The 22,587-nt window shown below is 48.8% G+C and overlaps 2 protein-coding genes across 14 annotated transcripts in view; one reads left to right on the forward strand and one right to left on the reverse strand.

Annotated features, from left to right (window-relative positions):
• dnajc1 (DnaJ (Hsp40) homolog, subfamily C, member 1) overlaps positions 1 to 8,481 on the forward strand; it is a 34,816-nt gene extending 26,335 nt beyond the window's left edge. For both annotated transcript variants that reach the window (XM_035429997.1, XM_035429998.1), the window contains exons 9-12: positions 3,563 to 3,682; positions 6,328 to 6,376; positions 7,266 to 7,690; positions 8,095 to 8,481. In XM_035429997.1, coding sequence (XP_035285888.1) covers positions 3,563 to 3,682; positions 6,328 to 6,376; positions 7,266 to 7,690; positions 8,095 to 8,163 — 663 coding nt within the window. In that variant the 3' untranslated portion in view covers positions 8,164 to 8,481. The remainder of the gene's footprint in view (positions 1 to 3,562; positions 3,683 to 6,327; positions 6,377 to 7,265; positions 7,691 to 8,094) is intronic.
• Positions 8,482 to 8,613: 132 nt separating this feature from the next.
• Positions 8,614 to 22,587, reverse strand: part of LOC118233901 (protein AF-10-like) — a 59,499-nt gene continuing 45,525 nt past the window's right edge. For 10 of the 12 annotated variants that reach the window (XM_035429990.1, XM_035429988.1, XM_035429986.1 and 7 more), the window contains 10 exons: positions 20,181 to 20,298; positions 18,238 to 18,295; positions 15,444 to 15,619; positions 13,301 to 13,507; positions 13,070 to 13,146; positions 12,383 to 12,732; positions 12,150 to 12,173; positions 11,424 to 11,508; positions 10,956 to 11,117; positions 8,614 to 10,540 (listed from right to left, as the gene is read on the reverse strand). In XM_035429990.1, coding sequence (XP_035285881.1) covers positions 10,493 to 10,540; positions 10,956 to 11,117; positions 11,424 to 11,508; positions 12,150 to 12,173; positions 12,383 to 12,732; positions 13,070 to 13,146; positions 13,301 to 13,507; positions 15,444 to 15,619; positions 18,238 to 18,295; positions 20,181 to 20,298 — 1,305 coding nt within the window. In that variant the 3' untranslated portion in view covers positions 8,614 to 10,492. Of the gene's footprint in view, positions 10,541 to 10,955; positions 11,118 to 11,423; positions 11,509 to 12,149; positions 12,174 to 12,382; positions 12,827 to 13,069; positions 13,147 to 13,300; positions 13,508 to 15,443; positions 15,620 to 18,237; positions 18,296 to 20,180; positions 20,299 to 22,587 lie in introns of those variants that run through there. The other 2 variants (XM_035429987.1, XM_035429996.1) reach the window with 2 other exon arrangements.

Consider the following 22,587-nt stretch of genomic DNA (forward strand, 5'->3'; position numbering starts at 1 on the left):
AAGAATTATAGAAAATGAAACTATGATTGTAATAAGTTTGAGTTTGTACTGTTATTATAAATGTAGCAGGGATGTACGTGCGTGTTTTGTGCTATGTAGGGGGAATTGCAGGTCAGTTAGATAAATAGATTTATTTCAGCTGCGCTCAAGCGGTGAAGATTACCAGCAGGATCCGCGTGCGGTCAGAACATGTTTTCCCTTCAATTCATCGTTTGGTGTACGCCATGTACGCCATTATGTAGACGACCCTTAAACCCCCGGACGTCATGTTCTGAATACAAAGTTTTTATTAAATTCCGTCCGCGAGGCAACTTCTATGATAAAATTGGTGCTCTTACGTTCATTATCTCTCTCTCGCGCGCGCACGCACATACTTTCTAGCTGCATTTAATGTGAATGGTTTTACTTTAGTTATTTATGCATTAATTTTTTTCTCTTGAATATTGACTTGTTACGCGCTTCTGAAATCGGGTTTGTCGGAGGCATTTGCAAAATTTGGCAGTAGATGAACGTTGTGTGAGCTTAAACAACACAATTCTCTTGCTGTTGATTCTTAATGTTTCAATAGTAATATTGCACTTAAATAATATGTGCTGTATGTAAATGCAATCTCTTTCATCAGCTATGACCTTATTTGCCTTTTAAATTCATTTGGAAATGCGATGGAAATGCAGAGTTGTGTAGTTTAAATGAGCATAAAAGACCATATTTTACTGTGCTCTCCTGCTCTTGCTCTGGTTGTACTTCACGGATTTGTTAAATAATATAATTGTTTTGTTAATGTTTATATATGACTGTGACGGCAGGGCAAGGTTTTCTCAACGTGAAACACAGAAGCAGCCAGGGAGATGGGGACATTGTCGCAGTGGGGTTGGATTTATAATCGAATGCAAATTCCTGGGAGGACTGCTCTCCTTCTTACCCCCACTCCTAATTTCCTTTTAGAGAGAGGGGCTGGGACCGGTGATAGTAGTGTAGAGTGTGTGTGCGCGCGCGTGCGTGTGTGTCTGTGCGAGGGGAGGAGCTTGGCTGGAGTTTTCCATGCCTGGTCTTGGAGAGGGGGGTGGGGGAGAGAAAGGCGAACGTGCAGGAAGGGAGAGCCATTGATCAGGATGGGAGGAGGAGATGAGGCCCCTGTTCTGTGAGCGGATGTTAGTGCACCACAGATAGAGAGTGACAGGACGGATTAGTGTCGCGCTTGGGCTTTCAGTGGAGACTCCCCCCCCCCCCCCCCCCCCCCCCCCCCCCCCTCACTTCTCTTCCTCCTCTGGAGGTCACTCACCTCAGAGGGTTTCCTGTCCCCATGGGTTTGGGCTAATCTGGACCAGGATGGGCCATGCCCATCCAGAGAATCACCCAACATAGTGATCTTTTCAAATGACCTGTGTGTGCCGCTAGCACATGGATACGCTCCACCATCTCCACCTCTACCTTCACCCCCCCCCCGCCCCCCCCCAAAAAAAACAAAACCCTAAAAAAACTAGCACAATCTGAACCTCCTTTAACACATGCACGCATGCACGTACACACACACACACACTCACACACAGACACACAGTTCTGAAATTGAATATTTTTTTGGCCTGTCCCCGTTTTAATTTACGTTGTGCCTAATTGGAAATCGTTACCATTTCTTTATTTGATGTATTGATTTAGTTATCTAACGTTCAGTCTTGTGTAAATTGCTGCCACCAAGTTATTGATTGACAAAATGACAAGATTCTTACAAGCATGCCGGCTCGCGCACGCACACACGCACACACACACACACACACACACACACAATCACTGATGCGCTTCTCATGTTTTGGGAAAGATTGGTTAAATTAGACTGAAAAAAACCTATAGCTTGTGTCTCTGTAATATGTGTCACTGAAAAAGGAATTCAAGCACAGGGAAAATAAGCATTGATTTAATTTCATTCCTCAAAATGATAGCTAATTGTAATGAGTGTGTGTGTGTGGGGCTTTATAAAGGCCTTCAATCAACACTTTTCTGAAAGTTCATACTTTTTGTTCAGGTGGGGGGTGGACCCCATGTCTTTCACTCGTGTCTTTCATTGAATTGTCCAAAATAAGGCGCACATTTTGAAATGGTGTCTTTATGTGGGGGGAAAATGTAGCATCAGTTCTCCTGAGTTCCTGAGAAGAATTAATGGTAACAGGCATGCAAAACACACCCTGATGCTATGCATTATTCTCCAGCTAAATATTAACTTGACATGCATGTTTGATACGTGGAGGTGGGAGGTGGTGGGGGTGTCACTCATTATCAGAAGATAAGGCCTGTCTGCTAATGAAGAAGGATGTGTCTGCAGCCGAGCTGGTTGCACCAGGCCCATTATCAGGCAGAAGAGAATGAGCAGCAGGGGGTCCACTGGGGGAGCAGGGAAAGTGGTACAGCCAAAATTAAGCCCCCCCCCCCTCCTCTGATCTGGTGTAGTGAACAAGGTGGGGGAGCAGGCTGTATTTTGGGTGGAGCATAGAGGATTGTGGGTCGGTGTAGGGGACAGAGAGGAATGTAGGGGTGTAGGGGTTAGAGAGGAGTGTAGGGGGTAGAGGAGAGTGTAGGGGTGTAGGGGGCAGAGGGAAGTGTAGTTGGGTGGACGGTGGCCACCCAACTACCCAGGGGCCTGTGGCATGGGACCCTTCAGGTTTTTAAAAGAACTTTATTCATTTTTCTTTTCATTTTACGCAATTATAAAATCCTGCATTTTACAGACCGACCAACTGACTGGTTCTTAATTACAAAACATTACAGGTTGATTTCAGTCTCCGTGCTTTGTTTCTCAGGTTACGCACAGGCGGGGGGGGGGAGGCGGTCAGGGGCCAGAACAACAGATGGGTATGGGGTGAGGGTGGGGGTGCATTCCCCACAGGGATAAATGAACCCAGGTTTTTTCTCCCTCCCCCCCCACCCCCCCTCTGCTTTTGAACAGGATAGTCTCTGTGGTTCAGAAGCTCGCCCCTCTGTGGAGTTTTTCTCCACACGGCTGCTGTTTGAGGGTTTGATTTGCAGCGAAACGTGCGTGGCTGCCACATTGACACAGTCAAATCCGCTTAGTAATGCATCATAAGTACACCTATTTATTTTTTGTTATCATTATTATTGAGATGTAATGCATTTAGATTCTTATTTAAATACAGACCCGACGTGATTCCTGGTTGTTGTCATTGGCCGGGCAGGGTTAGCGTTTGGGGGGCGGCGGTACAGGAGGCAGGAGGGTTAAATTGATCGTGTTCATGAAGGCGGTGGTGCTGGTCTGCCGGCCGTACGCAGCTGCACTCGGGCTCGGTTGCCGTGATACAAGGGGCCAGGGTTATTAAGGCCTTTCGGTGCGGTCCGCGCCGTTTCCTGCAGAAGGTTCCTGCTTCGCTCTCTGCCTTTTCCCCACATCTTCTAATTATGTGTGCGCGCGCTGACGGACACCCCGGCAAACACGGATCACCGGGACACGTCCGCTGCTTTTCTAAGGCCAGCCTGGACGGTTCAGTCTGTTACCAGCCCACCCCCCACCCCCTCGGCTTACTGGGGGCCTTTGTGCCGTTTCATTTCTCCTCAGGCACTGGAGTGGACGGAAGAGGACCTCAGTCAGCTGACTCGCTGTATGGCCAAGTTTCCCGGGGGCACGCCGGGTCGATGGGAGAAGATCGCTCACGAGCTGGGCCGGACGGTGGCTGACGTGAGTTTGGGGGGGGGTGGAGGTGTGGGGTCAGAGGTACATCCAAGCTCCCCGGATATGTAATGGGGGGGTGGGTGGTTTGTGATTGACAGTGCAGATAAAGAAACGTGGGCGGGGAGTTTGGATTGTGATTCTTATAGGACAATGGAGCAGTGGAAGGGGAACTGATAAGCAGTCAAAGCAGGAAGTGATGTGAGCGGGGTTGTAGCCTGTTGGTCACTGGGCAGGTTAGGGGAGGAGTAAAGACACATTTATACTGGCTATTGATTGGATGTCCGCCTTCGAAAGAAAAACTGGATTGAGGACAGGGGTGTGCACATTGACACATGCAAATGTGTGATTTATGATTCCCAGATGTGCATGTGGTGGGTTTTGATATAAGAACCTTTTTCTGGGGTCAAGCTAGGCATTTTCAGATTTGAGAACATTCTTGTCTATTAAAGCCAGTGAAAGGACTTTTAATTGGGATACGGCAATGCTGCCTGGTTTCTGCAGTCAGGTCCTGCTGTGCTGTGACCACATGAAAAATCTGATTTATTTTACAAAGTGTTCTTGTATGTAAGGCAGCACGTTGCACAGGTTTACAGCATAGAGAGGATAAAATCAAAACCAAAAATAAGCAAAACTCAAAAAATCACAAATTCATTTGGTACTTGGGAAAAACGCTTAAGATAATTACAATGATTCAATTAGTGCAATCAAAGGTACTCAGCGGATATGGTGTGAAAATGGAAATAAAGGTAGAGAATAGGAATTTGTGAGATACCAATGAAAAGGAGAAAGAAGGAAGAGGGGAGGTGAAAGGAGAGAAAGGATGAAGAGATGGTGACAGGTTTGAGAAAGGGAGGGCAAGTGTGGGAGGGAGAGCAGCGGTAGAGCACATGTTGGGTTATGGCATTTATGGTGAGATGGAAGTTCCTGGTGAATTGACCCACAGGACCACGTTGTTTTCATGTTACACACACACACACACACACACACACAAGGGAAGAGGGGACACTCAGACGTAAATAATGACAGAGGCACTCCTTACGCCCGGCCTTCTTCAATGGAAGAGGTCTTTATACCTGCACATTTCCATTTAATGCGCACCTTCCCCCTCTCCACACACGCTAATCCCCGGGTCTCAGACAGGCTGTTCTCTGCGCTCCCCAGCGCACGGTGCTGTGTGCGGCGCTGTGTGCGGCGCTGTGTGCGGGGCCAGGGGACCCTCTGCCAGATGAATATGGATGAAGGGGAGCCCAGCGCTCTCCTTCCCTCAGACTCGATTATGCTTAGGGCAGAGACACGCTTCCAGCATGAGGCAGCAGAGGCATTGTGGAGGGGAGCAGAGCGCTTGGGGGGGGGGGGGAGGGGGAGGGGGAGGGGGAGAGCATGCGGTAATGAGAGCCTGGCTGAGTCCAGTGAGAGACTCGGCCTGCTCGTGTTACCTGCCTGTTAATGGAACTCATCCTCTGTGAGTGGGGGGGGGGGGAGGGGGTAAGCCCATCCCTGTGGTGCTTAATCCCCCCTCCCCCCATACACACACACACGAACACACACGCACTCATACACACACACACACGTGCACGCGCACTGCACCTGGTAACCTGGTAGTGGGGACTGCGGCGTTTCTTTTGTTTAGTTTATGGGTGTAGGAGGTGGCGGGGTTCAGGCTGACTAGATGAGCCCCTACCCAGCTGCTCTCCTGGGACTGAGGGCCGCGCCCGGGGTACGGCCGCTAACGTAGGCAGCCCCCCGTCTCCCGAGGCCTTCACTCAACCTGGGCACCAACTGAGCCTCATCTCCAACAGAAGCATTAACTCAGTGGTGTTAACAGTTATGTTCATTTTCATGCCATTTCACATATCTAGACACAGCAGAAATACCGCACATTCAGCGCAGACCTTTGGAAATATGCTTTTTTTGGGTAACACTTTCTATGAATGGTCCTTCATAAAATTTGTAAAAAACTTATTCATAAGCACAACATGGCACCCTCATAAGCTCTACATTCACATCCATAATTGTGTCAAACGAAAAAAGACATTGTGTGTCACTTGTTGTGGTAATTGACACCTTATGAATATTTGTGGTAATTAACATAAGCATTGCTTATGAAGGGGCTATGTAGGGGCTATTAAGGGGTCATATTGTCTTATGGAGGCTCATTCAAAGTGTGTTATTTTTGTTTGCTTTCTTGTGGCGTTAGAAACCGGTGAATAAGGAAGGCAAATGCTTCCATTTCAAGAACAAAACAAACTTATGCAGTCTCTGTTGGCTTTTAACAAGCACAGGGCCTGAGCAGGCCTTGAAAAGATGTATTCTGAATAGTAATGAAAGAGCAGACCCATCCTTACAGGAGAGAAGGAGCCATTATGTTCTGGAGGTGGCTTTTTAAAACATATTTGCGGGTTATAATAGTTATCGAAGGGCTCTTCTGATGGTGAGGCATGTAGGGGGCAGAGAGAAATAAAATCAATACTCAGATGTGGGGGTGGTTTGGGGAAAAAAAAAAAACTTTCACAGCACAATTTAGAAAATTTTGTGAAACTTGGGTCTGCCTGTTTTGCTTTGCGGATGTGTGGAATAAAATCTTTATGTGTTTGTATACATTCGTTCCCAAAGTAAATGATGTAATATAAATGAATGCTTCTCTCTCTCAGGTTACTTCTAAGGTGAAACAAGTCAAAGACTGCGTCACTAACACATCAGGTAGGACATTTGGAAAATCATTTTATATGCTGCAATTACGACTGTCAGTCTGCGGTTATAGACGTACAAAAGGGAGGCAAGAAGATCTATTCTCCCTTATTTCACAAATGGAAATGGGAGAGTTGCGAACAGCTGGAGAGAAAAGGAGGTTTATGATTGTGAACAGAGAGAACACCACATTAACGGTGATCATTTGGACACTGCATGTGCTTTGAAAGCCAAATCGAATATTTGATATTAAATTCCAATATGCCACTTCCATGTGTGTGAATGCGCCACATATAATGTTCTGTAATAAAAATGTAGATTGGAGGCAGTGCCTCATAATGGAATGGTTACATGCTGTGTAACCAGAAGGTGGAAGGTCTGAATCCCAGAAAGGGGCCTGGCCTGCCTGGTCATTGTGCCATTGAGCAAGCTACCATACCTGAATTGCTTGCCACCAGTAAAATAGTATATTTAAAAAAATGAAAATGTTGAACAAATGATAATTATTCATTTAATTTATACGTTTTTATTATGAATATAACAGCAAGGTATTAACACAAGCATCACCTGATTATTTTTTTTTAGAATCCAGAATAGTGTCTCAGTCACTGCATACCATTGTTGTTGTATAATGAATGTGATGCGTTTAATATCTGTTGGGTGTTCTTACCATTGCATTGGAATATCTAAGGCAGGAGGCCTAAGTGTTTTTTTTATTTTTTCCAGCCGCCTGTGGGTAGTTGCCATTTGATTTATGCCACATCTGTGGACTTTTAACTTACATCGCATAATGATCAATAGATATAATTGGACATAATTCCAATATATCCGAAATATGCACAAACGTTTTTTTGCAAATATGAGATTGGGGAATTCTGATCTCCCTTCTCTCTTTCTCCAGGACTAGTGAGGCTGTCCGAGCTGCGGAGCAGTGGCGCCCAGGTGGGGAAGGGTTCGAGACCTGGGGTCCTGCCCGACAGCATCATCACGCAGCGGGAGGAGGAGCCTCCGGAGGAGCCAATGGGTGGAGACGACGGGGAGGGCGGGGTCAGGCGCAGGAGGACTAATCAGACTGTGGGGGAGGAGAGGGAGAGGGAGAGGGAGAAAGAGAAGTCCAAGGGCCGCAGGCAGAAGGACTTCGACCCCAGTGCCGCGGAGGACGACAGCGGGGACGAGAAGAAGCCGGGGCGGGAGCGGACCCCCCCCTCCGAGGACATCTGGACCCAGAGCCAGCAGAGACTCCTGGAGCTGGCCCTGCAGCAGTTCCCACGAGGCACCTCAGAACGCTGGGACAAGATCGCCAAGGTGGTAGCAGGGAAGAGCAAGGTGAGCAGCGCCGGCGTGTGCACAGCGTTACTCAGACCAGCGCGCCGCTCCACGGGGGTGGACAGGACACGACCCTGATGTGTACGGACACAGGACTCTGTAAAACTGGGCACCTCTGGTCCTCCTGTCACTGGCAGCTTAGCATTAGCATGCTTACCGAGGGGGAATGGGAAGGGAGCGGTCTGGTGTTTTTCAGCAAACAGCCAGATTTTCACCAGCTCTTGGGAGAGGCCAAACCGACTGTTGGTTACCACCTGTTTTTGAATCCAGTGAGACTTACCTCTTGTTACTGCTCCATAAGTTGCTTACCATGTCAGCTTATATTTAAATACAGGTGAATTTTGGGAGAAGAGTTGTACGGCTGTGGATGTGACCAGACCTGCTTGTGTGGTTCTCTCCTGCAGGAAGAGTGTATGATTCGATACAAGCTGCTGGCAGAGCTGGTGCAGAAGAAGAAACAGGCCAAAAGCTGAGTTCTGTGCTCCAACATTCGCTCGTCTGCCTGTCACGTGCCTTACGACCTGTCAATCATCCATCTGAGCCCTTTCTGGGCCCGCCCACTTCACAGCGGGGACTCCAGCATGCAGCGTATGGGCACTGCCTTTCCTCCCAAAGTGTTAGTCTGAATCCCCAGACATGTTGAATAAATTGGTTTTATTTATTAATTGAAGAAGAGCCCTCTGTATCTTTTTCAATAATTTTCATTTTTATGCAACGAGGGCCAGAATATGGGTGGGCCCGAATTGCGATTTTTTGAAATGCATTAAAATAATTTTTCCACCGGTATGAAACCAGTGTGTTCTTTTTTTACAATCTCGGGTTACCTGCGGACCCGCTGTGAGTGCACGGCTCAGTGCTGGGGATTAAACACGTCGGTACTCGTGTGTACAGGATGAAAAAAACGAGCTGATCTGAGTCAAACGTAACTTGGAAAACATTTTATTTAGCAACCAAAAATGCTTTGTGTCCTTCTGTTTCTAAAATAAACACATTTCATGTACATTTTACATTTGGAGTCTTCACTGCTGGTCACAGAATATTAGAAATATGAGAAGTTGCCTTCGAAAGGGCTTCTGTTTTTTTTTTAAACTCAGAGGACCTAGCAGTTTCAGTCCTGTACGCACAGTACTTCAGTAGTCAGAAGTATAAAATTCAGAGTGATGGGGATCAAAGCAGAACTGTTCAAACTTCAGCAGACACACGACACCGAGGGCTCAAGTTTCAAGTAGGAAGGAGGTAGGAAAGTTTTACCCTGCAGTGTAAAGAGCAAACTCGACAGTGCTAAAGTAATGTAAATCATCTTTAATTTAGAACTTTTGAAACCATTGCTTTACACTACAAAGTTGATTCCATATATAACAGGTTCTTGCTACAAGCTGTATAAATCACATTTTTCTTCAGACATAAATAACAGTTTTGGTGCTATTCTGAAATAGAAATTTTTTTGAGATTTGTCAAATGCTGTACAAAGAAGGGAAAAGTTGTTGCCAAAAAAGAAAAAAAAAATTACAAAATGTGCACCGTCAAGAACACGGTGCAAGATTTCTAAAAAGATTTCCCTGCATATTTAAAAATAAATACTTTGTGTCCAGTTTGTCACCCGTGAGGCTGAAGGAAAAACTGGAACAAAAACTGAGGTGGCATCACAACACCAAGGAGAAAGAAACGCATATTTACACAAACGAGGTAAAACTGTGCAATTCCAAACTGACCAGGCTCGTTCTAATCCAAAAATCTGCATTCAGCTCTGCACACAGTTGAGGCTGTAACGAGCCACTTACAAGGACAAAGTGAGCCTCCGCTATCAAAAATCTTTACGCAGTTAGATTGTCCTCTAGATCTAGCCAAACAAATAAATGTATGCTAGGCAACCCGAGCTTGAAATCACGAATTTGAAATCACCATTGAAACAGTAGTAGGAACACAAAGGACCTCAATGATAAATGGAAAACTGGGTGTTTCACAAATACGTAATCTTGTGCACATTGTGGGTGAGGACAAAACAGACAAAGTCAGCTTTCTGTGGCACTGCTACATACCTAATGCTACACACCTAATGCACTTTTTTTTTGGATAGAGGCAAAGCGGATCGAAACACAGATTTGATTGTACTGTCGGAGCTGCAGAGTGATGCTGAAACGTTGTGTAAGTGGGTGGAGAACGCAGGCAGGGTCTTTGACAGTCAGCCAGACAGCATTGGACCGGCAGGAGGCCCAGTGACTGCTCTCAGTACAGTGGCCATGGCGGCAGACGCCTGATTGTGGGCCTCCGTCGTCTCCCTCCGCTGTACCAGGATCAGTTTGCTCAGCCAAGGATCCGGACAAATGCAACTGGAGGACCCTTGGTAGCCGTGCTCGGCGACGCTAATCTCGCAGAGACTCATTTTTAGTCTGATGTCTCGACAGGGCGTGATTTGTATTCACCAGGGCCGATTAAGTCAAGTTATAGTGTTCGTGTTGGCCCAAGTGGAATCCCAGAATGCACTGCTGTTCAATCAAGTGGCCCCAACAAAAAGACCCGGCAAGACGCAAGCCAGCCTACCGCCACCTCCCACTGCTGGACCAAGGTTCGACCGGAGTTAGGTTCACACAATTCCTCCCTCCCTTTCCACGGTGATACTCTCGGCTGGTCGTCGGTTCTCCTTCTCTGCTGGCCTAGGCTGCCAAGTGGGAATTCTGTTTCTGTGCAGTGCAGCTTGGGGCTCCTCTACGTCTCTCCGGGAGGGTGTTCTCCAGCCGCTGGGAATCTCGAGTCTCGGCTCTAAGATGGCGGCTGCTGAGAGGAGCTTTTGGGGAGGAGTCGTCAGCTCTTCTCCTGCCCGGCCACCGCTCCACCCTTCTCCACCAGCCTCTGTGGAGAGTGGAGGGTGGAAAGAAACAGAGGGTGAAATTCAATTTTATAAATCGCTAGAAACTAAAATCGTGGAGGACCACAGCGTCTGGAGGTTTATGTTTCTTATCAATCAACAGCCAAATTTAGACCTTGATCACTCGAGTGTTGTACATGAAGCAAAAACTAGCAGACACCACAGTTCTCCAGGACTCCTAAAGTCTGAAACCCCAGCATCTTTATAACATGCAGTTTATGCTGCAGTTCTGTACAATTCTGTCATTTATCCTTGTTCCCTGCAGCCATTTTAATGTGCTATACATTATGTGGAAAATAAAGAAGAGAACAAAACAAATGTGCAGAATGAAATGGAAGGATGCATGCGGTGTCCATGCCAGGGAGCAGGCACCCACGCATACCCCCCCCGCCCACTCACCGCGGTTTTCTGAGCGGCCTCAGCGTGCATGGCCAGGAAAGGGTTGGCGGCGATGGCGCCCTGGGCGGCCGGGAGCAGGCTGCTGATTGGCAGCTGAGAGGAAGAGAGATGCTGCTGCTGCTGCTGCTGCTGCATGAGCTGGTAGAGAAGTGTCTGCTGCTCCTGAGACACAGGAAACGCACAAACAGTGAGAACAGCGTTATGAGCACACGCACACACTCATACACATATAGTACTACAGCACTACGAGCACCCGCACCCAAACATACACACCAATAGAAATCAGCACAAAGCGCATTATGGCATACCTTATTTAATCTACTTGTACACAGAGTTTGAGTTTGATCAGCGATGTTAATTTATACAGTGTCACTGTCTATGAACGTCCACTCAATCCTGTTGCTTGTGATTACCGACATTACGTGCCAAATGAATGTAAATGTCCATTATGTGCAGGGAGCCTCTTACCGGAGTGGGGAAGAGTTGCTGGAGCTGGTGCTGGTGGAGGAGGATCTGTCTCTGCTGTTCTGAGATCAGTCCCAGGCCTGCCGTGCTAGAGGACCGAGAGCACACCACACGGCACAGTGCTGTCAGGACTACTGTTCTGAGATCAGCCAAAGGGGCCTTCTGTTCTGAATGCTAAAGAACATGCCACCACACATAGCACTATCAAGGTTACTGTTGGCATTTATCATGTCACCACATGGTTAGCACAGCGCTAGGTAGCTTTTCTGTGGACAAAATGCAGGGGTGGCAAATGGGTACAGAATAGAAATACACAGACATACACAACACCACAGCACGCGGCAGACCACCGCACAATACAGTGCAGTCCCAGCGGTGGATTGTTCTTTCTGCCCGATAACACAATCCAGAGTGCTGCCAAAAACTTAACCCAGCATTCACTGGGAGAAGGCACACTGGGTAGTGTAGTTCATTAGAATTAACAGTCCACTGAACAGTGAGATGAAAACACATTTTGTAGGTTTCTTTTGCGGCAGAGTAAAACCATAGCTTTTGCTGTCTCCCTTGAGTGCATTCCACCTGGAGGATTAGATGCTTTAACGAGGCACACCATAACAAGACAGCTACACGCAAACAAATCAAAGACGGGACTGTTCAACAACACTTCTGGGGCTGTCTGACTTTGCACATGCTGCCACGGCAACGGTGCACCAACAGCGAGGAGCTCACCTGGTCTTTGCAGGTGTGGCACCGCTGTGATCCAGGGAACAAAGGCAGAAGGAGAGAACATGCAAAGAATCAACTGGGTTCAGCTAGTTTTACACTGGACATAACAAGAACTGGACACTAACCACTTGATTGAGAGTTACAGCCCCATTTTACAAACCAGCAGGGATTATAATATATAAGCCTCAGGTCAGAAGCTGGTGTGTGTGTGGTTGTGTGGAGGGTGCAGGGCTCACCTGTTGCCCAGGGAGCTTGGCAGGGTGAGGGACACTCCAGGCATGGCGGCGGGGTGGGGGAGGGGGGTGGTGCTCTGCGCCAGGCTGGGAGAGGTTTGGATTACGCCATTCAGGGCCCCAACAATGCCGTTCATGGCCAGCTGGCCGCCCTGGATGGCCCCCATCAGCCCCGTAACCCCAGGGAGGGCGGGAAGGGAGGGTGCTGTGGCGGTGGGCGTGGCCTGCAAGGCTCCGCCCACCACCCCGTTCACCTGTAGCTGCTGCTGGCCGGGCTGCGGGGAGTCGTGGCCCAGCGAGGGAGGGGTGGAGAGGGAGGAGACGCTGCTGCTGCGTCCTCCGGAGGGGGGGTCCTGGGGGGGAGATCGAGGGCGGGGCTCACTCAGACCTTCTTAAACACCACTCCCTCTAAGCAATACCGCTGCCATCCCATTGGCTGGCCCAAGGCTAAGGCACAAATTAAAGATAAAATTTTTCAGCAAACGAGTGTCCTACAAATACTATAATTTATTCCTTTTTTAACATTAATACCATGAATTTTTTTACAGATGTGTTGTTGCATGTCGAATTGCGTGAGGTTTGCACATTACATACACCTTGAGCTAAACCACCACTTGTCTCACAAGCAAACATTCCATAGTTCATCTATTTGTCTAATTTCCATGCAGTATGAGGCAGAAGCTGACATACCTGCATGGCTAGAGGGAGTGTAGAGTCTGGTAAGAAGCTGCTGCCCAGCTGTGGACTTTTGCTGCTGTTCAACACATCTAGGATTGAGGAAAAGGCTGTCAGCACCAACCGCACAAACACACATGCAAAAAATGAACTAGTCCTTCAGACAATGGTACACCCTCCTGAGTAGAGTGCAATATGTCCCATTAAGCAGTGTGTGTGCGTGTGTGTGTGTGTTTGAAGGCTGACCTGTGTGTGTGCTGGAGGGGAGTGGGCGGGGTGAAGAGGAGGAGGAGCCAGTGGAGGTGTAGGCGGAGCTAGCCGGTGGGAAAGGAACGGAAAGCTGGGCACTCAGCAGCTGTAGACGTTCCTTCTTCACAGTCAGAGTCCGTATCTGTTCCTCCAGCCGCCTGTTCTCCACCTGCAGCTGGTGCAGAGACTTAAGCATGCCCAGCACTGAGAGAGAGAGGGGGGGGGGGGGGGGGGGGGGGGACAAAAGAGATCAGCTTTACTTGAGAAACTTGGAAAACAGGAAAATGTGCATGATAAATAAAATGATAAAACAAAGAAAAAAAAGCATAAAAAAGACAAAAACATCCGTGTCTCCTTGGCCAACATGACAAGAAAAAAAAAAATTGTGAGAACAGAGGAAGGACAAGAAACATGACAGGAAAAGCATGTGACCATTACGCCTGTGAAATATGGGAAAATAAGCGAGAGCAAGAGTATGAGCAGACAGATTCTTACAAGCTCAGGTCACCAGTGAATCAGACTTTCAGGCTAACTCCAAAAACTATGAGTAGTGAGGATTTAAATAACGCCATCGCATTTAGTGCATCTAAAAGTTGCAGCAAAATCTGAAAAACATTTACCACATAGAAAATCCATTTATAAAAACATATATAATGCAACAGGCAAAGCCAACTTTAAATCCCATTTAAAAGGAGCATTGTGCTCACTTTCCATTACCAGCTAAATATCCTTCTGATGTGGAATGCACAGGTTTTAAAGCGATTTAGGCACTGGACTCCATCAGTCTTAAAGACGAGTTTAGAGAGAAAAGGAGATGAGTTTTAGATCGCGGGGGGGGGGGGGGGGGGGGGTTGAGAGACAAGGCCGGTGGACAAGCAATAATCCGGGCCTTCTGGCACCTCATCAGATCCCTGAATAAAATGATCCTCTCATTCACAGGAAATGAGATGTTCCCAGAACTTCCCTCCGACGCCATCACGCGCATCTCATTTCCTGGGAAACGGCAGGGACTACATGTGGCCAGGAGCAACCGCGATGGCTGCGCCGAACGTATCCGGGCGGTTTAGCGTAGCCCGGGGCGCAGCCCAGTGAAGAGGCGCCCTCAGGGAAGGTGGGTGGGCCCCTTTGCTGCCCTGGGGGCCCCCGTGCCATCTGGTCTCTCAGAGGCCCCGGGCTGGAACCCGTCCTAATGTGCTCCGTCTAACAGGATTAGCCGCGCGCGCACTTCCTCGCGCGCCATTAGCATTTCTATCATCGCAGCTGCCATTCGTACAGCGCAAACAGGCCAAAACAAAGCGCCAGGCCCTGCTACCGCGTTAAGGAAGCCAGAGCCACCAGAGATCTCGTCCTGGACACCAACTAGGAGCTCTCAAATCTATTAATAACCACGAAAAGATGGCGGCCTGTGACAATACCTCAAGAACGCAGTCATGTACATAATAATCAAATAGACAATAAAATGGCATTGAACTGAATGATGCAATAGCCAACATGCTTTCATTCAATGGTAATTACTGTCATTTTGCAACTATGGAAGCAATTACGCACAGATTAGGCGTAATGAAACCACAATGTAAACGGCAAAATTGTGATTCTAGACATTCATTCAATTTGACATGCACTCATTGACTGGACAGACAATATAGGTGCGACTGCTCCGTATCATCCTAAATTAAACAATGTAATTTGAGTTATTTTTGAGCAACATCCTCAAGATAATGTATGTCATTTACATGGAAAATAACACAAAAACGAATTATCTGTACTACAAAATTCTGTATTTCCACAGCCTAGACTCGTTCCTAGTGTGCTCAATCTGGCAACCAAGCAGCATATGTTACGTTTTCCTGATATTTTATTTTTCAAACATTATAAATTCGACCAATTGTAGAAGGTGATGAAACAAACATCTAGCTAAATTAATTATTTTTTTTAAATCAACAGTTAACAACAGAAACTGAAACACAATTAAATAATGTCTTCTTGTGTACGAGAAGCATTGTAGTTAGAATTAATTTGGGCCTAAATCTCAAAGTATCTGCTCCTGTAAAAAAGGAAGGAAGCAGGATGCAGGAAGCAGGAAGCAGGAAGTGGGAAGTAGCAAGCCGGGAAGGAAACAGGAAGTAAGAAGTGGCCTTACAGTCCCCAGAGGTCCCTTGCTGTAGGAGAAACTGCTGGCCCTCATTCCACTGCCTCTCCAGCAGCTGCTCTATGCTGTTGGCCACTGGGGGCGCTGAGCTTGTGCCGTTGGCGGTCGAACCCAGGACACCTGCCCCAGGTGGGTCATAGCGGATCTGCAGACCGCTCACAGGAGACCTAGAGATGGGGGTGCGAAGACAGAGACACAAAAATGTCAGATAAAAACTTTGGTTAGCTTTATACATAACGAAGAAGACTACAGTGATACAACTACTTTTTTGTAATGAAATACGTGAAACACAAATTTACTTTTTCTTTTATGCACTTGGTGTCTAGTTGACAGTGGTTTACACATGTTGTTTAGAGTTAAAGCCACATCTTGTACACACCTTAAAAGGGATATTTCACTTTGGTATGACAGAAGAAATTTTGTGAAACTTACCCCATTGTATTTGCATAGCATAAATACTAGCAATATCAGCTGCTGACTGTCTCTGCTGACCGTTAAAGTCATCACCGTTTCTGCCAGTTGTCTGGCTCCCAATTCACTCCCATTCATTTTCGGGACCTTCCCGAAATTAAGTGTTAAAGCACAAAGATAATAAATCAATAAAAGAGCGCACTAATGTCAAAAGGTCTGTTTTTTTTATATCTGATTGTTTTTTATATCTGATGTATTTTTGACATTTTTCGCCTTATAAAATAAAAGGAAATCCGGAAAAAAGTGATGTATTCTTGCTGACAATAACATACTTCACATGGGCGCGTGCATTAAAATGATCAAACTACGGATTGCTGTATTTCTACGCAGTACCCAATTTGAAAATAGTTCCCCTAGCCAACCTGAACCTGAAAACATCTCAAGAAAAAAGCAGACCTTTTGACATTAGTACTCTCTTTTATCGATCTACTGTCCTCCGTAGTTAGTGTAAGCTTTAAAACTACTAATTTCGGCGAGGTCCTAAAAATGAAAGGGAGTGAGTCGGAAGCCGGAAAACCGGAAGTAACGGTGATGCTGTTCACGGTCAGTAGGGACAGCTGATGTTGCCAGTACTCACTCTATGCAAATACAACGAGGCTAGCTCCACAAAATTACTTGTGTTATATCAAAGCGAAACATCCCTTTAATATAACAAGGCAGTATAATAAAGTGCATTAAGGTGCTCGTTTTATTCCACTCTCGCCAACAGTGGCTGCGAGATACACTGCAAGTGATTCAAAATCGTTCCGAATAGAGGAGAGAGAGTGAGAAAACCAGGACCGACGCAAGGGCAGAAAGGCTGACACGTTTAAACCCAGCTTTCCTGTTACTCAGTCACACTTCTAAAAACGATCCTGCGGGGACAGTGTACTTTTGTCCGAAAGTGTATAGGTGGCGTTAAACAAATAAAGACGTGTTTTGCGACAAGCCCCGAGGCTTTAACGGGCTACTGCGGTAAATCTCGCTCAGCTCCCATTCAGACAGCCTCCTGATCGGTGTTATTATTATGAATGTGTCCTGCGTCAGACACTTCATCAATACTGAAAGCGCGCGCAAATCCATTTCCCAAGCAACCCTGCCAGCGCCGGTCTGCCATCAATCTTCCCAACTGCAGCCACCGAATTAATATTAATCGCGCTTGGGTCCCGTCCTGATCCGCGCTCCCATCGGCTAAAACGCTCCCAGTTACGCCAGTGCTCTCGCCTTCCCACAGCTGGGAAAGCGCTGTGGGCCCATCTGCCCGGGATCTTCCAGTTTCCTATTTTTAAATGTGTTTTTGCGTCTGTTGTAACTCCACCAGAGCCACAGACTGAGAACAGGCTACGCAGACACACACACACACACGCATGATTCCTGTCATGTTCAAACCCTTCTGAATGTTGTACGTCGCTCTGTATAAGAGCGTCTGCCAAATACCTGTAATGAATGTACACATATATGTCCACTGTCTTTTCAAAAACTCATTAACTTAATGCTTGAGTATGGAACCTACATATTATAAAAACAGAGTTTTTGTATTGAGCCAGCATATACAGACAATATAATAACTCACAAATGTTGGCAAAACCATCAATAATTGTAGTTCACAGTATCACAAGAATTATACATTTATCAGATAAAATGAAATCTATGAACTATTTTTTTTACAATTCCACACATAATTAAAAAAAAATTGAATACCAAATTAGCCAACTTGAAAGTAAAAAAGAAATGAGATTTCTCACATATTGTTAAGTTGACCCTTTTACTGTCAACCAATACAGGGAGAAACCATTTTAGGACCCTCTAGATTAATAAATAATTTGAATATTTATTAAAACAGTGGAACACTACTTCATGAACTTGGTCATGTATTGGAGTGGTCACACTTATCGATAAACAAACATTCTATATTATTATTATAGAATTATTATTATATGTATTTCTATATTATATTTATGTAGCTGCATTTTTAAAATGCACACATATAATTAAGAATAAAATAACCATTTGCAAGTTTCTGTTCACATATTCACATGGATATAGAGGTATGAAAACATTAGCTTTGTCTATACAACACTAATCTGTTGAAATGACAACAAATAATTGGCAACTGAAGAGCATTCTCCACACCAAACACTGTTCCCTTTGTGAACCCGAGACAGACAACTTATCAGGCCAGTTAGAAAAAATGAAAAGGATCTTCTGCTGATAAGATTAGAGACACTAACCACAGGGAGAAGGAGAGGAGGGTGGGGCTGTGTTGGGGTGGGGAGAGGGTGGAGGAGGCAGGAGATTGGGGCGATGCTGGCAGAGGAACAGGAACAGGACTTACCGAGGGGAGAGGTTCGATTTTGGCGACGCTCCTGAAGTGGAGAAGCCCAGGTCGGGGTCTGAAAGGTAAACAGCGTGGAGTATGTCAGGCATCTGGCAGCGGCGGCGGTGGCAGCGGCCCGCCGCTCCCCAGGCTCAGGGGGCCACTGTGCCGCCCGATCCATCCCCGACGCTGAGTGAGAGTGATCTTTGGCAGCCAGTCCCTGAACACTGAGTGAGTCCCCGCATGACTCGCAGTGCCTCTTCCTTACCACACACCCCCCTTCCGCACGCTCACACACAGGCTCACACGCACACACGCGCACACACACACACTGCTCTGGGAGTAGACACTTCTTTTCATTTTCCCCAGTGAGAGTAATGAATCACACATGCGGACAGACGGTCCGGCAGAACCCCCCTCCCCCAGCAAGCCACAGTCAGGCAATTCCATCCCCCCCCCCCCCCCACACTTTAACACTTTCCAGCCCTCCGCTCTCCTCAACTCGCCCACAAACACCCCCCCCCCCAGCCCACAACTGCATGTCCCATACATCACCCTCGTGGGTCGGCCGTCAGGAACGCCACCCGTCCGCAGGGTAAACTGCGAGAGAGGCCAGGAAGCACGTGGCTCCGACCTGAGGCCTGCTGCCACGGAAACAGAGATAGCCCACAAATCCACTGTCCTAAACTCACACTGACCTACAGCGGCAGATTCACACTTCTGCGCAAATACTACATCAAAAAACTACACCAGTCACACACAATGAAGACTCTGCACACAGCATGACATGCTAGCAGCTACATTAAGACCCACAGACCTGAGTACTGGGCCCTTTAAAAAAGAAAAAAAGGGGGGAAAAGGGAAAAAAAAGAGCCCTCTTTCCTCCATTGTTAGTCCAGTGACCCTGTGACCCCCCTTTGAGGCGAAAGGCATGACTGATCCATTATTTCTCAAATGCCACAGCCGTTCCCCCCAATTTCCACTCCCCTACCCCTCCCCCAACCCTCTCAACCGCCCCCCCCCCCACACCTCCCCCAAACCTTCCCAACCACCCCACCCCCAAACCCCCCCAACCACCCCACCCCCAAACCCCCAGCCCCCACCCTGCGCATGGCTAAAGGGTCCTGCAAAAAAAAAAAAAAGACTTGCGAAAACAAAACCCTCCTATTCACTCCAGAAAACAGGAGGGGTGGGGGGGGGGAGGAGGCTACGTGTGCTCCAAACCAAACTCTGCCGCGCGGCTACAGTTTCAAACTGGCTCCCTTCTCCAGACAGTATACCAATGTATCCAGTGCAGTAATACTGTAATAACTTGGTGGGCAATAACACGGTTCATTAAGCAGATGTGTATATTCTCTGTCACGGGTTTCTGTCTTCGGCCCCGCGCGCGGAGCGGGCCCCGCTCGGCCCCGCACATTCCCCCGCTCCCAGAATGAGGTGGCGGCGGGGGGCAGGGCCAATATTTTGTGTCTATTTGTCTCACGCAGACAGCGGTGGCAGACCCCGCGTTTTGAACTCCTTAAAGTAAAACATATTAACATTTGATTTATGCGCAGAAAAAAAAAACATGTACCAGTAATATCGGGCGAACAACGCACACATTATTCACCTACGCCTCCCACGCACATAAATCAAAAATTAATATCGCGCGTGTGCAATTATGTGCTGTTCTCATACACTTGTCATTTATATTTCTCTGAGTGCAATTTCTGCGGTCTGCCTGCTACAGTACATTTACAAAAAAAAAAACCACAGTAAGGGGAGAAAAAGACTGTGGAGTCACTATGTGATTATTTGACAATTCAGTTTGAAAAAATGCTAATAATGTTCATCAGCAACAGCTGATGTTTCTCCACGAGGCCAGAACAGACAGGCTCCAGGCTGACACAGTCGCAGGTGCTGCTGGGACACGTGCGTGCGGTGAAAGGTGTGCGGGCGGAGTCCGTCTCAGGCGGCCTCACCTGCCGGGGAGCTCTCCGACTGGGTGAACAGGGAGGCCATGGCGGAGTTGGGGTTCAGCCGGTTCCCGAACATGTGGGGGGGCGCCAGGTTGAAGGAAGATCCGGGCAATGCGCTGGACTGCGGAGGAAGAAACAGATGCCACAACTTCAGCCTGGTGGACAGTGGGATTAGCGACAGACAGGATCAGGCCACCTGCCACCTGGAGTGCGTCCGACACACCGGAAACCAAAGCGTTCCAGGGCAAAAGAACGAAAGTCTTTCGTTAAAAAGGCTTATTGGGGGGTTCTTCATCGCCACAGGGCAGTTGGCAGCTGATGATTTTCACACCGGCAATGCTCCAGCATGAGGTAACGCACCTGGAGGTGTGGGCTGGTTGCCATGGAGATGCGCCAGTGGCGGCGTCACCGTGGTGCTCTGCTGACCGCGCACTTCCGCTGGTAATTATGTAATGTAATTAAACCGGGGTGGGGGCGGGGCAGCGCATGTCAGAGCAGTCTCTGGCCTGCAGACTGCTGGGTTTGCGTTGGGTTATTTCTCTATGCCCGCATTCCTCAAGCCCTCTCCCTCAAAACTGCACAACACCTCCAGGGGTCATCTGGTGTGTTAGCGTGTGTTTTTACTTTTTTTATTCAGTAAACCATTAAGAGAGAGAGGGCCTGTAAGGCAACCCTAGCCCTCCCCCACCCCCTCCCCGAGATCCTACATCTGAAGCAGAGAGGAAGGAGCCTGGCCTGCATCCAGCGTCCAGCTCCCCCCTCACACACTCCCCGCACCCACCCTCCCCCACCCTGAACTCTGCCTCCAGCTCATATCTGCCTTCATTCTCAGCCCCACCCACCCCCCCCCCACAACCCCCAAAACTACCCCCTTCCCCCCCGCCTCTGAAGGCCTCCGCTGGGAGTCTGGCCAAATACGCACAGTGAACTAACCCGACAGAAAAAAGCCAGTGGCCGCCCAGACCGGTTGCATCATCGCGCGCTGAAAAGCCTCTGCGCCGGCTCTGTGTGCTCACCCTTCAGAGGGTTTCTACTTTCTACTTTCCAAGAGTGCGGAACGTTTGTTTTTTCCTTCCTCCTGCGGGGCTGGCTCTCGCGTACACTGCCCTCCCCCAAACACACATCTGGTAACAATGTAAAAGCAAGCTGAGGTAGATTAGAGAGAATAATGCCCCCCCACCCCACAGCCCACCCCCACTCCTCACTCCTTTCATCAGAGCCCCTCACAGCGGCCTGCGCCCTCGGATCCTCCCCCCCGAACCCGGACCAGCCCCGTCACTTTGGGCTCTGCATCTCAGCGCTGATGTGGACTAGCCTGGGCAGAAGGCCAGGCGGTAAGTACGTTCCCGCGGTGCGGCAGAAGGCTGGGCGGTAAGTACGCTCCCGAGGTTCAGCTGAAGGCTGGACGGTAAGTACGCTCCTGCGGTTCGGCTGAAGGCTGGGCGGTAAATACGCTCCCGGGGTTCGGCTGAAGGCTGGGCGGTAAGTACGCTCCCGGGGTTCGGCTGAAGGCTGGGCGGTAAGTACGCTCTCGCGGTTCGGCTGAAGGCTGGGCGGTAAGCACGCCCCCGCGGTTCGGCTGAAGGCTGGGTGGTAAGTACGCTCCCGCGGTTCGGCAGAAGGCTGGGCGGTAAGTACGCTCCCGCGGTTCGGCTGAAGGCTGGGCGGTAAGTACGCTCCTGCGGTTCGGCTGAAGGCTGGGCGGTAAGTACGCTCCCGCGGTTCGGCAGAAGGCTGGGCGGTAAGTACGCTCCCGCGGTACGGCAGAAGGCTGGGCGGTAAGTACGCTGCCGCGGTTCGGCTGAAGGCTGGGCGGTAAGTACGCTCCCGCGGTTCAGCTGAAGGCTGGGCGGTAAGTACGCTCCCATGGTTCGGCTGAAGGCTGGGCGGTAAGTACGCTCCCGCGGTTCGGCTGAAGGCTGGGCGGTGAGTACGCTCCCGGGGTTCGGCTGAAGGCTGGGCGGTGAGTACGCTCCCGGGGTTCGGCTGAAGGCTGGGCGGTAAGTACGCTCCCGCGGTTCGGCTGAAGGCTGGGCGGTAAGTACGCTCCCGCGGTTCGGCTGAAGGCTGGGCGGTAAGTACGCTCCCGCGGTTCGGCTGAAGGCTGGGCGGTAAGTACGCTCCCGGGGTTCGGCTGAAGGCTGGGCGGTAAGTACGCTCCCGCGGTTCGGCTGAAGGCTGGGCGGTAATTACGCTCCCGTGGTTCGGCTGAAGGCTGGGAGGTAAGTACACTCCCGTGGTTCGGCTGAAGGCTGGGCGGTAAGTACGCCCCCGCGGTTCGGCTGAAGGCTGGGTGGTAAGTACGCTCTTGCGGTTCGGCTGAAGGCTGGGCGGTAAGTACGCCCCCACGGTTCGGCTGAAGGCTGGGCGGTGAGTACACTCCCGCGGTGCGTCTGCAGGGCCGACAGCT

Source organism: Anguilla anguilla, chromosome 8, assembly GCF_013347855.1.
Source record: "Anguilla anguilla isolate fAngAng1 chromosome 8, fAngAng1.pri, whole genome shotgun sequence".
NCBI lineage: Eukaryota > Metazoa > Chordata > Actinopteri > Anguilliformes > Anguillidae > Anguilla > Anguilla anguilla.